The sequence below is a fragment of the Anoplolepis gracilipes genome, chromosome 10 (assembly GCF_047496725.1).
Source record: "Anoplolepis gracilipes chromosome 10, ASM4749672v1, whole genome shotgun sequence".
In the NCBI taxonomy this organism is placed as follows: Eukaryota; Metazoa; Arthropoda; class Insecta; order Hymenoptera; family Formicidae; genus Anoplolepis; species Anoplolepis gracilipes.
Genome location: NC_132979.1, coordinates 4071324 through 4087634, shown reverse-complemented (window position 1 = coordinate 4087634; position 16311 = coordinate 4071324). Strand labels below are relative to the sequence as shown.

The 16311-nt window shown below is 34.6% G+C and overlaps 1 protein-coding gene across 11 annotated transcripts in view; it reads right to left on the bottom strand.

Moving 5' to 3' along the window:
* Mdr49 (Multi drug resistance 49) overlaps positions 1-16311 on the bottom strand; it is a 54295-nt gene that overhangs the window by 14224 nt on the left and 23760 nt on the right. For 8 of the 11 annotated variants that reach the window (XM_072900292.1, XM_072900289.1, XM_072900288.1 and 5 more), the window contains 6 exons: positions 5956-6092; positions 3783-3852; positions 3220-3301; positions 2167-2360; positions 1766-2014; positions 119-532 (listed from right to left, as the gene is read on the bottom strand). In XM_072900292.1, coding sequence (XP_072756393.1) covers positions 119-532; positions 1766-2014; positions 2167-2360; positions 3220-3301; positions 3783-3852; positions 5956-6070 — 1124 coding nt within the window. In that variant the 5' untranslated portion in view covers positions 6071-6092. Of the gene's footprint in view, positions 1-118; positions 533-1765; positions 2015-2166; positions 2361-3219; positions 3302-3782; positions 3853-5955; positions 6093-15133; positions 15683-16311 lie in introns of those variants that run through there. The other 3 variants (XM_072900297.1, XM_072900299.1, XM_072900298.1) reach the window with 3 other exon arrangements.

Here is a 16311-nt window from a genome sequence, read left to right as displayed (position 1 = left end):
TTTACAATTATACGTCGGATACTTAAGTTTAATTTTTACAAAATGCAAAGTACAAATATGTGTGAGAATAATAAATATTGAGAGGCATCCTTTCGACAAAATAATCCGCGCATCTCACCAGAATGCTAACGCGTAACTGAGGTATATGATGAGCCACATAACTCCGCCGCCGATTCCGGACCACATGCTCCTCTTAATGCCAGTTTTCTCCGCGGGTATCAGTTTCTCCGAGTACCTCTCAACCTCTTTCTTCTCGCCATTGAACGCCACGACGGTTCTAATAGAGGCGAGAACTTCCTCGGCGACGCTACCGGCTTGACCATAGGCCGCCAATTCCAAGGCCGACAGAGAACTTTGCACCTTGGCGACTATAGCGGTGGCAATTACTATAATTGGTGCGCAGCTCAGTACAACCAGGGTTAATTTCCAACCGTACAGGAATGATATGACGATGGAAGTAACGAACGAAGTCATCAAATACGCGAAGATGCCAAGCTTCTCCCCTATTCCTTCCTTCATCTTGTCCAAGTCCCTGCAAGACAAGAAGAAAAAAGAAAACATTGCCTCGTATATATATTCCTTAACGCAATAATTATTAAGATTATAAGGGTTCTGATACTTCGCGTAATCTCATGCGTCACTTTATGCTCTTATGTCGGACACATAATTAATGACTCAATTTTTAAATAACATATACTTGAAGCTCGGACTATTTTCAAGATTAATTATTTTTGAGATCAATTATCAGCGTCTGCTGTTATCGACGTTATCGCTGTCTTATATTTTTGCTATTCATCTGAGTTGCAAGATGGAAACTTTTTAATATGAACTATTGTCAATTGATTGATGCTGATAGTCAATTATTGGAAATAGTAGCAAGATTTTTCAAAGTACATCAAATATACTGCACAATATTGCTATATCATGCTGATTCAATTTGCAGATAACATATTGCAACGCAATGACTTAATCTCTTATTAATTCTTCTTTATCTTTACCTTATCTTTACCCGATGTAGAAAGACACGAAGAATTATGCCGAATTAATGGAATCGATTGTTTTGAGATACAAATTAACTTTTGTCAATTAACATCTTCGTGGTTCACGCGACTAATAACTTTTAATACGAATATCTTGTCCAATTATTATACGGTGTAATGCGAGCAAAAGCAGAGGCAGTGTGGGAGCAGGCTTTTCGAGTTTCGCAAACGCCCACCTGTTGATGAACACACCGATTCTCGCCTCTTGAACTTCGCTGTCCGCTTCCCTGACGTTTACATCGACGGTCTCGAAAATCAAAGATATAACGCTCGCCTTTGAGAACGCAGCCACGTGTGAAGATACAGAATATTATCCGCGTTGAAATTATTTGACAGAAACGAGAGAGAGAGAGAGAGAGAGAGAGAGAGAGAGAGAGAGAGAGAGAGAGAGAGAGAAAGAGCATATCGTTAAAGTTGTTAGTTCGAAATTCTCATGAGATAATTACATTTTTGAAATATTTGAAATATCAAAGGAATAAAAAGTTTACAAGTAATTTTCTTTTTTTTTCTTATAAACGAAAAAGGCATCTGTTTTATTGATCAATATCTCACAGACTTTCATAGACGCTAATTACCATCTGTCAATGGAAGGCATTAAAAATGCTTATCACGGCGAATTTTCGATCGAAGCAAAATTTAGTCGAATTATGTCGTTATCTCGCGCTTGAAATCGAGAGCTTCCAGCTACGATGCATCTACATAATGATAAAGGGAAGAGAACTCACTCGGTAATCCTGCTAGCAAAGTTGGTCGACGTGTTCGTGTCGTACCATGTCATATCCTGTCTAAGAACGGCTTTCAAGAACATCTTGCGCACCCTGGAGATCTGTCTCGAGGCGGCGATATTGAGAAAGTCGACCATCAATATGGCAATAAAGAATTGAATCAGCGACAACGTCGCGCAAGAGATGCCGTAAGCAATTGAATCGTCGTGTAAAGCGTCCATCCTCTCTTTGTTACTTGCATTAGCTGGTCTGAAATGATGAAATAATATGTACTTTATTTTCGCGATTTGAAACGGAATTTATTTTAAAAATTTTGCAATATAATTTATATGTATTTTTTTCCTGTAGCATCGTAAGATACGTATAATGTACTTAATCCGGAATGATTGAGTGTTACTTACAAAATTTTCCCACCTCCGAACCACGGCATTATGACAGTTGGCGTGGTCACGTGATTTTCCGTATTACGATCAACTAATAGCGTACTGAATTCACCATATTGAACCGTAGCGATTGGCAGACACAGTCCTACGAAGAAGGCTAATATTAAGCCTAAGAAAACTAGGATCAATTCGTCCCACGTTGCAAATCGGAACTAAAAAATTTGAAACAATTATAAAATGATTAATTTAGCATGGCAAATATATATAATTATTGTATTTTATAATTTACAAATATCAATTATCTTATATTTACATCGAAATTATTAAAATACATATTAACAGAAATATAAAAAAAATATGATAAATTATATTAGAGCAAGAAAAATGTTCAAAAGTTATACAAACACGTTTCCGAGTGATTCAGCAAAGCGAGTTTGCTTGTACTTGAATGATTCAGCAACGCGAATTTGCGGCTTCCGGGAGATTTAACTTACAAGATTAATTTACCTAACTAACAATGTGATTAACGAACGACCAACTACTCCTACCAAGAACGATCATAATTAACCGAAAAACGTATTTAAATTTGCAACGTTGTAAAAAATTTCGTTCAACCTAAATTTTTAAATGCTAAAGTGTTCACGGTCTATTAAGACGTAATGTAGAACATTTTACAAATATATCTCTGTCGTAATGACCCATCAACTGTCATTAATCATATAGAAAGTATCACTCTTAACGATTTTGCTGGCGAATTACTTCAAAATATATACTTTCGTTTAAAACGCGGTTCTATAAAAAAAAGCATGTGTAGAATGTTCCGAATTTTCCGCATTTACTCTACCATTTTATTTAAAAAATTAATTTTTTTCTCAAGAGAAGCATCGAAATAATTTAATATTCTTTAAAAAATAAAAAAAAATAAAATAATTCGGAAAAACAAATATTTCTCTACATTTTGGACAAAGAATTGATAAACAGAAGGAAGAATGTACGAGGTTGAAATATTCATAATCTTCTCGATTTCCTATGCATTATCTTATAAATAAATTATTCGCAGGAAAAACTTACGAGTTTGTAATAAGGCACGGGTGGCAGCGATAACTTCTGTTCTGACTTATCCTCCTCCTTCGCTTCCGGTGGCACGAATTCCCTGCGAACACAAGGTTCAGGTCCATTGTTAATCGAGATTATTACGATTAAAGTCCGAGCGATTTTCGTTGTTTATATAGATAAAGTAACAAGATCGAATTTTCACGAAAACTTGAAAATGTATAATATTTGAAGAATCTATAGTGTGTCGAGTATCCACAAGAGTACAAAGCATCATACTAGAGGATACATCATGAAATCGCGTACGGTTACGAAAAGAATAGAGGCGTTAAACAAACGGCACGGTTACTTTTACGAAGTGGTAAAAGAAGTGAAGTTTCGATATCGAAAACATATATGTCTTCGTCTTCGTAAAAGTATATATATGTTTTATACACGAAACTCTGTAAATACAATTTGTAAGTTTTATTCGAGCCCTCTCTGGACGTTAATAAGCTGGCGACCATCCATTATCCAGTCTTTCGTATTTATTTCTAGATATATTATATATACGTCAGAATCTGTAACAAGCTCATTCGTACATTGTTTTGCTATTTTCCTCTAGCATATATTCGGCTTCATATTTATCCTTCTCCTTGTCTTGTTGTGTGTCTGAAATGAAATATACAACATACCATACATATACAAAAGACATACATTTGACATTATTAAATGCAAAGCGTGCTGAAAATAATTACCGTCGTTCATTTAATCTTGAGATAAAATGGTAATAACGTGATTAAAATGGATCCACGAAATATCTTTATACATTTTGTATTATAATTGCATAATATATCATGAGTTGTATAGTTAGATTATCATACTTCCCATTAAGAAATCATAAAACTATTATTATATATATTTCGTAATCGCATATGAGATTGTTATCGATGTGACAGTAGATATCAGTGCTACTTTGGGAAAATAATTTTATTTGATAAATGACCTGAAAAGGCTGTCTTAAAAATCGAGGGAACGGAGGAATGTTCGTAAATCGGCAATTTTAAGATCGCCGAGAATGCAGGGAGCTTCTGGGTAATTTCGGTGAGAGAGTGCAAAAAACTAACCAGGATCTGCGAGAAGTTTCGACGTCGTCGTCGCAAAGCCCAGGAACCCGAAGAGCAGTCCGGGATGAGAGACTTTGGCAAAAGTCGACCGGCATCTCTCCGTGGGGGCTCCATTAGCGACGTAATTGCTGTTAGAAACTCCCCCGACAAATCTACGATCGGCGCGGAATATAGGAAGCTTTGCTACCTGAAGTAATAACAGTGCCGTAGCCACGCATGCTCGAAGATATTAAGTAATCTGCGTAAATTTTCGCACAAAGTTCATCAAGAATGCTCTTACACATAGTTTATCGAATACAGAACTATGAAAAATAATGGAACGTTTTATGGAAATAATCAAATATCATATATTTTATATATATATATATATCGGTAGCATGATGTCATTTTAGAAACTGATACATGATTAGATACATGATAATCATTGTATTTCCTTGCACCTTTCTTTTTTAAGAAATATGTATTTTCTTTTAAAAATATTTATCAGGCTTCTTTTCCGCGGATTAAATAAATGATAAAAATATTGACGTTAAAATAACACGTGGTTTTTTAATCACGTTTGTAATTTGAAAATTCGCGTACGGCACTGCTAACCCCTATGTACTTTGCAAGACTTGTGTAACCGATCGTCCTTCAAGAAAACTTTCTTAGTCGCAGCTCTCGTGGAAGTAACTAAAACGAGTAGAAGTCTTCGCTTGAAATTTCAAGTGAGACATTTAGTACCTCTTAATACATTCTCGTCACAAGTTGTAAGTTAATTGAATAATTCGTTGCCCACTTTTATCGTGTAACTCAAATAAAATCCATTGAACTTTCGCTCATTATTAGTTTATTCGCTTAAAAGTAGCTGGTAAAATAGTTGTTATCAATGCAAACTTCTTCTATAATGCTATTATCCTAAAAGGATATGCAGCTCTCTATTTATACACTGGTAGAGGAAAGCTCTCGCGAAGGAAGATATATGATATGCGAAAGAATAAATTTAATAACCCTTTATTACATTATTCTTGATATGATCATAACGGAAAGTATAATAATCTAGTACATACAATAATGCATATATTTTATATGCGCCCGCGATTCTTTACTTTATACATAGTAGTAAGTTGAAATTTTTTTAATACTTATCCAACAACAATCATTCATTGTCAATTCACATGTTCGCAACCTAATGCATATCTCTTATCAAGGAATGATTGATTCACGTTGATTACGTGCAGTAATACTGCACGTGATTGTTGTAATCACTTTGCGGTTATATATATATATATACATATATATATATATATATATATATATGTATAAGTATACGGATGATAATTCTGCACTGATTGTTGATTGTTCAAGAAAACGAAACCATATATGCGAACTAGTGCAAACATTTGAAGCCAACGAAACACATCAACAACATCAACAATGACTCACGACTTACGCCATTCGAATTAATCAAGTTATTCGAACTTGATTAAATCGTACATCGCGACGTGGAACTAAGTAACATTTTGTCGAATTTTAAATGCTGTATTTACAAATCTAATTGTATAATCTATTGTATCTTAATTCCACGTCAAAGAACGTAAAATTTTTTAATTTTTGAACAAGCAAATATAAATCTCATTTTAATGAATTCATTTTTATCAATACTTACATCTCGAGAGGATCTTTTCCCGGTGGGGGGATTGATTTGGTTTGAACGTCTCCATTGGAATATCCAGTGAGCCTTCGCGAGGGCTCGCGGACAACGGATAAATTCGCTGTGTCATTGTGCATTCTTAATTAGAGACTCTGCAATTATAAAAAAAGAGTATGGAAAATTATGTGATTTTACAGTGATTGAAATCTGTGATTTAATTAAGTAAAGGTTGAAAAAAAGGTTCGATTAATTTTTTATTTAATTAAATTTTTTTTCATTTTTCTTTTTTTACCTTTTAGCTTTCAGATCTCGCGTCACTCTCATTGTCAGTGATTTATCTCGTATCATATAAATTTGACAGAACATTGAGCAAACATCCTCGTTATTGAGATATCGGACTTGGAAATGAGCAATCGAATCGAATGCGTTCACGCGTCTAGTCATGTTACGACGCAAATAGCGCCCCTATTTACTCTCGCCATTATCTACTGTATCATATGTTTGCGCATCGAAATACCCAATCTAAACAATGATTAGACATCGTGGTAGTCGCGTTAATTAATCGATCGGCCGCTACCAACTACATTAATATCAACAGCAATAGCGAGTTCACTCTACATTCTAGCTTATTAACGGCATGTCCTGTTCACTTCGTCCGTTTCGCGCGGGCTCCTAAAGGGGGAAATGTCGATCTACGCTCTTTGCTGATACGTCGAATAAAACGAAACTTTATCCAGCCCGTCGCGACGGATCGACGACTTTTCCGATATGCAAATGCGATATCGGGTGCCTTGACGTTAAGAGGTTGAAGCGATCGGCGGCTACAGCGAAAGGGGATCGGTCATGAACGACGTTAAAACTCGCCTGGTTTGCTGCTTTTAAGAACGCGCGATGAAAAGCACGAACGAACAAGACTTCGTTAGGCCAGTGAAAAAAGTACTGACGAGGGGCGTTTCACGTGGCCGTTCGATCCAACTGACAGTGAATGCTGCTTGTTTTATTACGATAAAACGTGAATGTACGAATATATGATGGCAGGCTTCTTGTCTATCCGCATCAATATCCTTTTAAGTTTTTCGAAATTATACAAATTATTCCTTCTTATTTCTTTGCATCTCTAAATGCAGAAAAATTATTCAGATTCTGCTCCGGATAGACTTCCGTACGATTCTGATATTTAGTTTGCTAATTATATGATAGAGCAGAACATTGTTATCTTTGCTGTTCAAAATTAGAGCAACACAAGAGCCGGTCTAACTATTTACGCTCTTTGAACTACGTAACTTTCGCTAGTGTAACTATTATTTGTATTAATTGTATTATAACTATTATTTTCAGTTCATTTTTTTATCACTTTGCCAAATTTCATAAATTAAATTATACTAATTGTATCGTTATTGCAATCGCTCCGGTTTAACCTAACGATACGATAGAATACGAATGAGAATTATCGAACGTTGCTTGAAAATTAATCGTCAAATTTGTCGCGACCAAAGAGAAGCTTTGTCTCGATTTTCTTGATCGACGAATTCTCTTTCGGTTCGTTTCGATGTCCAAACGTCAAGGGTATTTAAACGCTCGCGAAAGAGTAGGACAGTTTCAGATTATCCTATTTCACGACAGGATTTCCCGATTTTATTTCTCTCCCAACGTTCAATAAATTGTCTACGCTCGCGACTCGCCTTTGAACAAGTAGAGTCTCTTTTTTCCCACTGTTGAATTTGACACACGAAGGAGTTTATAAAATTTTCCCCTCGTTCCGGTTGATCTAACCCGACTGACCTATTGGCTTCGACAAATAAATTGTCTCCCTCGTGCAATCCGCCCTCCTTTCACTCTTACCGTTGTTCCAAACCATTGCAACCCCTTCGGAAATCTTAAAGTATCGCGCAAAATCAATAGCGAGTTTTGTGATTCTTGTTCGTGTGCAAGATACACATTCGGAGATATATTTATCTTTTTTTCTTTTTGTTCTCGAATCAAAATAAAATAATAAAAATTGTATTAAAAGACAAAATAAAAAGATGTCAAGTTGCAGTTGATTTGTGCGAATCCTTCACGAATGTGGCTTTAAAACTCTATCGCTTTCAACCCTTTCGGGCTCCTTTCAGTGCTCGTAAATCAACGATGTGATCAAACCGGAAGTCGAACGGAAATAGCTGTCACCGAGATAGCGAGACGCATTTGCCGCATTTCATCGGGCCGCGATACAGCGTACACAATACAGTCCATTAATGACGTAAAGGATATTGTCGAGGAGAAGAATGGGCCGCGGGTATTCTCGAAATAAAGAAGTTTGCGCGCGCGAGCTGCTACGAACGCTTTCATAACGTCGCCCCGACTTTCCCAATATACGCGTAATGTCGTTAGAAATTTCGTTGGAATCACAAAGTAGAGCGGAGGCCAACAAACACGGTGACGCGCGCAATCTGCTTTCATCGAGCTTCCTCGGGCGTGCGCGCGCTTCGTCGCGTCGCTGAAAAATCGCGGCTAATTGAAAAAATTGCCAAAGTTGCGAGAAAACTTTCGGAACGGTAGTCGTCGCCTCCGGGTGGTGCCCATCTTTCGCGCTCGCGAAACTCTATTAAGCTCGGAAACTAATTTCCCAACCGACCTCCAGCGGCGGCCGTCCCGTAATCCTCGGTGGTCTGCGGCTCTCGAGACACGTGTCCGGGGAATCGGCGATTTATTATTTTACCGCTCTCTCGCGCTGAAGATGATCTGTATTAATTTTTGTAACAAAAAATTAACTTCTCTCTTCAAAGACTGCAGAAAATAGAGATAATAATTGATTCTGCGAAGAACACGAGAAAATACTGTACAGAGTATATTATATATTTAGTCATTTAAATTATTATTACAATGAAATGTAGCTCGTTTTTTTTTTTTTTTTTTTCAAACATGAAATACGCATTTACGAAGTAAATTCAAGAGTTGCAGAGAACAGCATATCATATATATTTTGGTGAATATTTTATAATTATTTATTTATATTATTGATTATTTTATGATTATTTTTTAAATTATTTTAATTATTTTAATTATTTTAATTATTACACACACAGTATATTAATTAGCTGTATGAGTTTTATTTATGTGAAAGATACTTGATATTTCTCATGTACATTTTTGAAAAAAAAAAAAGCAAATTTGAATGTCGGGAAAAAATATGAATACGATTCGTAATGTTTCCTCGTTCGTGGACATAAAAATCCGTCTTTGCTGTACTCTTGCTGGTCTTAGTGTAATAAACACGATGTTCCGTCAGTATCTCCCGCTGCTTTGTAAAGCCTCAGGGTTCGTTAAGCTCGGCAAATTAATTTCCATCGTACTTTCAAGCTCCCGACTGCAATTCTTGCGGTTCGCTCGCGAATGCGAATGTGCGGTGGACTAATAATGTAACGATTCACGGCCGCGGTTTTACATCCGTTTCGTCGGGCGATACCCCTTTTCCAAATGGAAAATGATGCCCCGTGGGGATGAAAAATACGGGCATTGGAAGCGCCAAGTCGCGCGAAGGAAAGACGTGACATACTTATTTGGTTCGCGTATTTTACGCGCTTCTTTTCCGGCAAGGAATAAATTACATAAATGTAACAAATCGAAGTAAACATTTTTGTGTAATAGGACTTTTGCAAGCTCAGATCGTGTGAATAGTAATACGAGCGAAATGCGGGACCCAGCATTTTTCCCAGACAGATTTATTTGGATCGTTCAGCTGCGCCGCGTTCTTTTGGTGAATCGAAATTTTTCGATAAAGTTTATAAAACGTCTTACAAATCATTTCAACTATTTATATAATTTTTAATATGTGTCGGATATTTTAAGAATTAAGTGATAAATTCTTTTGGTAAAAAAGAAAGTGCACATGTGAAAATAAACAATATATTATCTCTGCTTAACTTACGTTGTGAGAGACTTAGTTATCAGAAAATGTTAATCTAGCGCTAGTCGTTTACTAAGTAATAATCAGATAGTAGCAATCGATTAAATAAGATAAGATTCCACTCCATTTTCTTTCATCGTGAAGCAATAGAACATTGTTATGAAACGGACTGAGTCAAACGTGATATCAAATTATCGTTTAACCAAAGTTTCAAAGTAAAAAAGAAACAAAAAACTTACAAATAATCGATGAGCTAATAACGATGCTGATAAATAAAATAACTTTCAGCGTTGTAAAATTTTTATGACGAATACAGTGACCGAATTATACGATCTTTGGAATCTTTTTTACTTACAATATTCTCGCAGATGTAGTAATGTTACAATTCGCGATGGGAAGATCGATGACGCCGTAATACATCATGTCAGAAATTAATTCAAGATTTGATATCCTCCGTAGACACAAACTTCCGCGAGTGAACAAAAAAAAAGAAAGCACTGAACGAACTTTGTTAACTAATATCGAAGCGTGACGGAAAGTTGCGACTTTCTTCCACAACAGCAAAGAAGTAATACGTGGCGAATCGATTCGTGCGAATGACGGACAACAGACTTCCCGCTGTCAGGCATGAAATTGGACGGTAATGAGTCACTAAATACATAGGAGATAATGACTAATTTCCTAACTTATTAATTTACTAACTCTCTCTCTCTCTCTTTAACTACGTAAACAGAAGACTAATTATATTTTCACGCGCATTAAAGTCAGACATAATTTTATCGCGTCTACGCATCGTAATTCTGCATTGATAATTACTTGAAATACCAGAAACGACTTTCTCGAGACCTCTTATTTTCTCCTTTCATTTCTCTCTCTCTCTCTCTCTCTCTCTTTTCTGAGTTTTCTAAATGTACGTCAAGGCGAAATGCGCCACAAAGTTTAGTATTTCGAAATAACGAGATAAAACGGGGTGAGAAATTTGGTTTGTGCCAGGGCAACGTTCTTTCAGAAGCTAATCGATTCGTGGCCACTGTGGGGCCATTTCGCAGGATCATCCCTACTAAGGTGAGGTTTTATCCACCGGGATTCCACCGAGTATCTCGATGTAACCTGCGAAAGGAACAACTGACTTTACCCCAGGAGACATCGCGCCTTGAAAATACGATAGAGAGAAAAGTCGTAGAACGAGTTCTCTCAGTAGTTTTAACGCGTACGGGTCAGCCGTTGGATGAGGGAGCAGAGTGAATTCTGCGAAAATCGATGAAAATAGTGAGATATTCGAGAAGAAACGTCCGACTACTATCCTGTCTGATTACAGTTATCTCGGATAACACAATTGCAGCTCAATATTTCTCACTTTTACATTTCACATGGTTAATATATGTTTTCAAACTTGCGTTAAATTTTTTTTTATAGAAGGTTCTATAATATTTATTATTTAATTTGATGCAGCAAAAATAAAGGGTAGCCTTTAAATTATGGCAGCATAAATGAATCTAAAAACGCGACGATTTAATGAAGCGAGACGAGGAATAAAAGTGAGCATGTAATTATTGTTTTGCATTATTACGTTCAATTTTAAACTAGCCCGTGACGATTGCAATCACGCCATTGAAATTAAAGCGCTCGCTTAATGAAAAGGATTAGAGCGTATAGTGTAACTCGCTAGTAACAAAAGTTCAAAATCCTCGTCGCAACTAAGTATCCTTGACTTGTCGACCGTTCAATCCTGTTACGAGAGTTTCTAGTTTAATACTGTTACAAGAATCAACGCGAAACAGATGTGTCCGCAGAAATCTTCTCCGTTTCACGCTATTAGTCTGAACGTTATCTTTACAGAGCATCTAACATTGAGTTTCCTCCAACAAGGTAATTCCAGCAAAGCGACTACGCAAAAGACATTATAAAGAGATTGAGAGAGACAGAGAATGAGAGAGAGAGAGAGAGAGAGAGAGAGAGCGAGAGAGCAAGTTGCGTATATATTGCAATAAAAATAAATTATTGTAAATATGAGAAATAAAATATAATTAAAAAAAGAAAATAATATTAGAAATATAAAACTAACTTTTAATGTAAAAAAAGTGAAATATTTTATTTTCTTTAAGGATGATGATTTATTTGCAACAACCAGAAGAATATTGCTTGTATGTATTTATAGCGTCATGATTTTGACGAGTCATTTTAATTTTCTTAATCGATATCTTAAGTGTCACGGCGTGTAAATTTTTTTTATTGGATAAAAAACGCAATCAATTTAAAAGAGCAATCATGATTTACGCACTGATATCAATTGCAATATTTAACAGACAATATCAATCGTGTGAATTGATTTGTTTGTTTATCGAGATTATCGTATTATTACACATTGTTAGACAGATGCTCGAAATGTATTCTCTTAGAATATCTTCCAGAACATACTTCCAGAACATTTGCATAATGCATATGTATATGCATTAATCAGATCTTTAAGCAACGTCTATAATTCCAGTATTATTTTAATCATAGGCATACTTTGAACCTACAATTATCTAACTTGAAGTGATTCAATTGTATAATGTATGAACGATTATCACGAAAGCTCACGAACAGCAATTTCAACTATGTACCTTCACAGAATATTCCTTCGTATCACGCGCATTATTTCTTTTCACTTATAAAATATGTACACAAATATCGGAATTTTACAAAAAAGTTCTGGAAGTAAATAAAAAAAAAATATTTATATCTACTTTCTATGACAAACGCATTCTCATTTTACGTTCACAATATAACTTTATAATCATCACTTACGTCTAGAACAGTTCATGAAAAATTATTTATAATTTATTAATAATTTATAAATATATATTAATTTGGTAATTTGGGATTCTTTACGATGATTTGAGAAAATTGATAGATTTTTTTTCATCGATGAAATAAACACTATCAATTTAGAACTTTGATAGATTACTTTCTGAAAACGAGTAAAATTTGATAACGAAAACTAATGTAGATGGAATCATATATATATATAGAATTGCAATCAATCATTTATTCTTATCCGATATACAAATACATTTGCGTGACCAGCAATTTATATAAACTGGTTTTATAGATAAAAACATCATCAGATAGTAAAATTAATTTATTAATTTACCAAAGCGTGCATTTTCGATAACGTTTGTACAATATGATGCTATATAATTGTTTTTTAATAACATTTCACAATCAACTACATCACAATCGACAATGTTGCTATTCTTACTTGCAGAAAATTTGACATATTATTTTCAATGCATTTACAAATATAATCCACGAAAACGTGAGAAGGATAGTTTTTTTATGTAATTATTATCTTATTATTAACATCGTAAAAATAAACGTTTAAGAGATGAAAACTTTCTCGTATTCAAATATCAAATTCTTCGTTGAATGAACGTATGTCATTAATATATTTCGGAATCTTATGTCATTTCACAACTCATGACGTTTATGACAATCAAAGAATGTTATCAGAAAAACGGAAAAGAAAATAAAAAATAAAAAGAGATTAAAGTAAAGAAACCTGTTTTAGTAAAAATTGATTAAATATTACAGCTAAAAGAAGGTTTTTTGTTGATTAACTTAAACTCCGAACGAGAAATTAGAAACACTTCATATGAAATAAGAACGTCTATTGATTCCTTTGTCGCTCAATTATCGAATTTAAATTTTTAACAGATATTTGGAAAATTATGCTGAAATTAAATCTCTTTTTCGACATACAATTTTAATAATTTTTAATATTGCTTTTATGATGTACATTAAAAACAGTACTTTTTAAGCAATGGACATATGAAAGAGAAATGTTCCTGAGTTTCGTGTATCAAATTATATTCGAAAATGTAGTGGTAATGTTATTTGTCATATTTTTGTAATAAATCGGTTTAGAACTTGAAAGGACTGGTTCCCGAATGCATACGACAAATTAACGAACCAACGATGAGCTTATGTTTGAAAACCAGCTAGTCTTTTTCTTTTGAAATTTATTTCTGATACAAAAAAAGAAGAAGAAGGCGGATGAGTGTCAAACGGATTCGATTGAAAACTTTGTCGAAAAACTAGGCAACGATGTTTAAAAGATGGTTGGTTTCTTTATCGTAGAAGAGAGCGGCGCGATAAAAATAAATCGATTCGGGTTGTCTGGCAAGACTTTATTGCGATGAGAGATGGAGGAAAATGATCCTTGGCGGTCTTCGAATAATCGCAAAAATTCAATTTACACTCAAAATGTATCAATATAAAAAGTGATAGTAATTATAAATATAATGTTTAGTAACGATCATGGATTGCTTGTGAATTTGCAGCAAATTTGCGAGCAAGAGCATTCGATATCGACCGCTCTCGATCAACGATAATACGGCTCTTGACTTTACGTCTAATAACGCGAAGCGTTCCCGTTCGACATAATTTATATGCTACGCACACGTGGTAAACGCACTGCGAGTGATATCAAAGGTAACTGATTTAACGTGACTACAGATTATAGCCTGTAGGCAGACACCATTGGTCTTTGATGCTGCTCTCGATTTCCTATTACATCTACTCCTGTTACGATCTTGTTTGCTTACGTAACGTATAACATCGTAACCCATAATTACGTCGCATAAAGCATTTAAAATATCTCAAATGTATAAGGATATCATTATTTCCTATCGAGGTATGTAAATTTTTAAATTGAAGAATAAATAAATCATTCGCGTATTACAATAAATATAAGAAGAGATAAAAAAAAACACGAGTACATCATATCACTGTAATATGGACTCATTAATTGACAAAGCAAAAGAATTAAGCAATCGACAGATGTATAGCTGAAAGTATTATCTTGGACGAGTTAAGTACAGACAAAAATCGGAGCAATGAATCAAAGTAGAGATATAAATGGAGATATCACGCGTTAAATATATGAAATCTTCACTTTTTTATGACAAATGGTTAATTATATCTAATCAAGCTTGGCAAAGCATTTGTGATCGTCTGATTGAAGCATCAACGATAATGACGGGATTTAGATTCGATCACGTCCGATACAAATGATCTCTCTGACGATCCGTTCGAGTCCCTTCGAATAAATGAGCGAACAAGCTGATCCATCCCAGAGACGCCGTCGTTCTCGTTTGTATTCATCGCGGTATTCCGGACAAATGTCGATCTCTCCCAGGTGGATCTCGAAAATATTTTGATATTGACTCCGACTGATCCGATCTATCTTTCGTTCCGATCTAATCAACGCGAATATCCTCGATGATGTCTCTAATAGTCTGCGACGAGTAGGAGCGAACTCACCTTCTTTTCTCTACTGCTTTCAATCAGTATCCCAAATATATCTGACGATAGGATTTGGCTGGGCCCCGTCATAAGTGTCCCTCGCGATCACAACACTTTTTTTTTTGTGTTACTTTGGCTCTACGAAGACGCACGATTTCTGATCCTTTCAAAGGTATCTCGACGAAATATAGAATACGAAATATAGAGTAAGTGCGCGACACTGCTCTCACTGAAGAGGACACGACAAACTTGAGCAGGCCGAATGAGAAAACATGACGGCGCGTTCAATTGCTATAATCACGAATCACTAAGTATCGTTCGAAGACGCTTGTCTTTTATAGGCGCGAAAGACAAGATAAGATGGGATTGACTGATAGTTACGATTGCTTGAAGAAAATAAAATTTTCCTGCCACGGGCAGACCATCGGCATTTCACGGCTAGAGTGCATCATGTATGATGAAAAATTTGCCTAAGATGTCAATTTGCCATTTTGTGGCGATAAACACGCGTAATCGACCGATTGAGATTATTTTTTTTTTTTTAGAGAGGAAATGCATCTCTTTTATTAATGAAAGATATATTCTATTAATAATAATAGAGGTTTCTAAATCAAGGAAAATATTATATTTATAATATATTAATTATATATTTTTTTAGAAAGTACAAGCTGTGTGTATTTTTATGTAATTTTTGCAAAATCCACATGTACACAGTCTGTAATATAATTTTAAATACATTTTTTAAAATGTAAATTATTATTGTCGAAAAAGATTATTTGTATCATAGCTCTCTTTTCAATTTTTAAAGTAATATATTTTTTAAATTAAAAGTTAAAATTTAATAATTCTATTGTGAAAAGGCTCAAGATTATTTCACAAATTGCACAACACGCTGCAAAAAATTTTAACAATATAATCAATTAATATTTTACATTTGTAAATGTAAGATATTGATTATATGTTACATTTACAAATGTAAAATATTGAACTTATATTTTGTTACTGTATTTTAATAATAAGTCTATATAAAAACATTTAAATTATTTTTATGAGAGATTTGGAGATAAAAGTCCATCTGAAGATTTATCTATCAAAAGATTTATTATATATTATATTTTAAAAAATAATCTACTTTATAGATATGTAAAATAAAATGTATAATATGCTTTCTCTGCCATTTTTACATTAATAGTTAT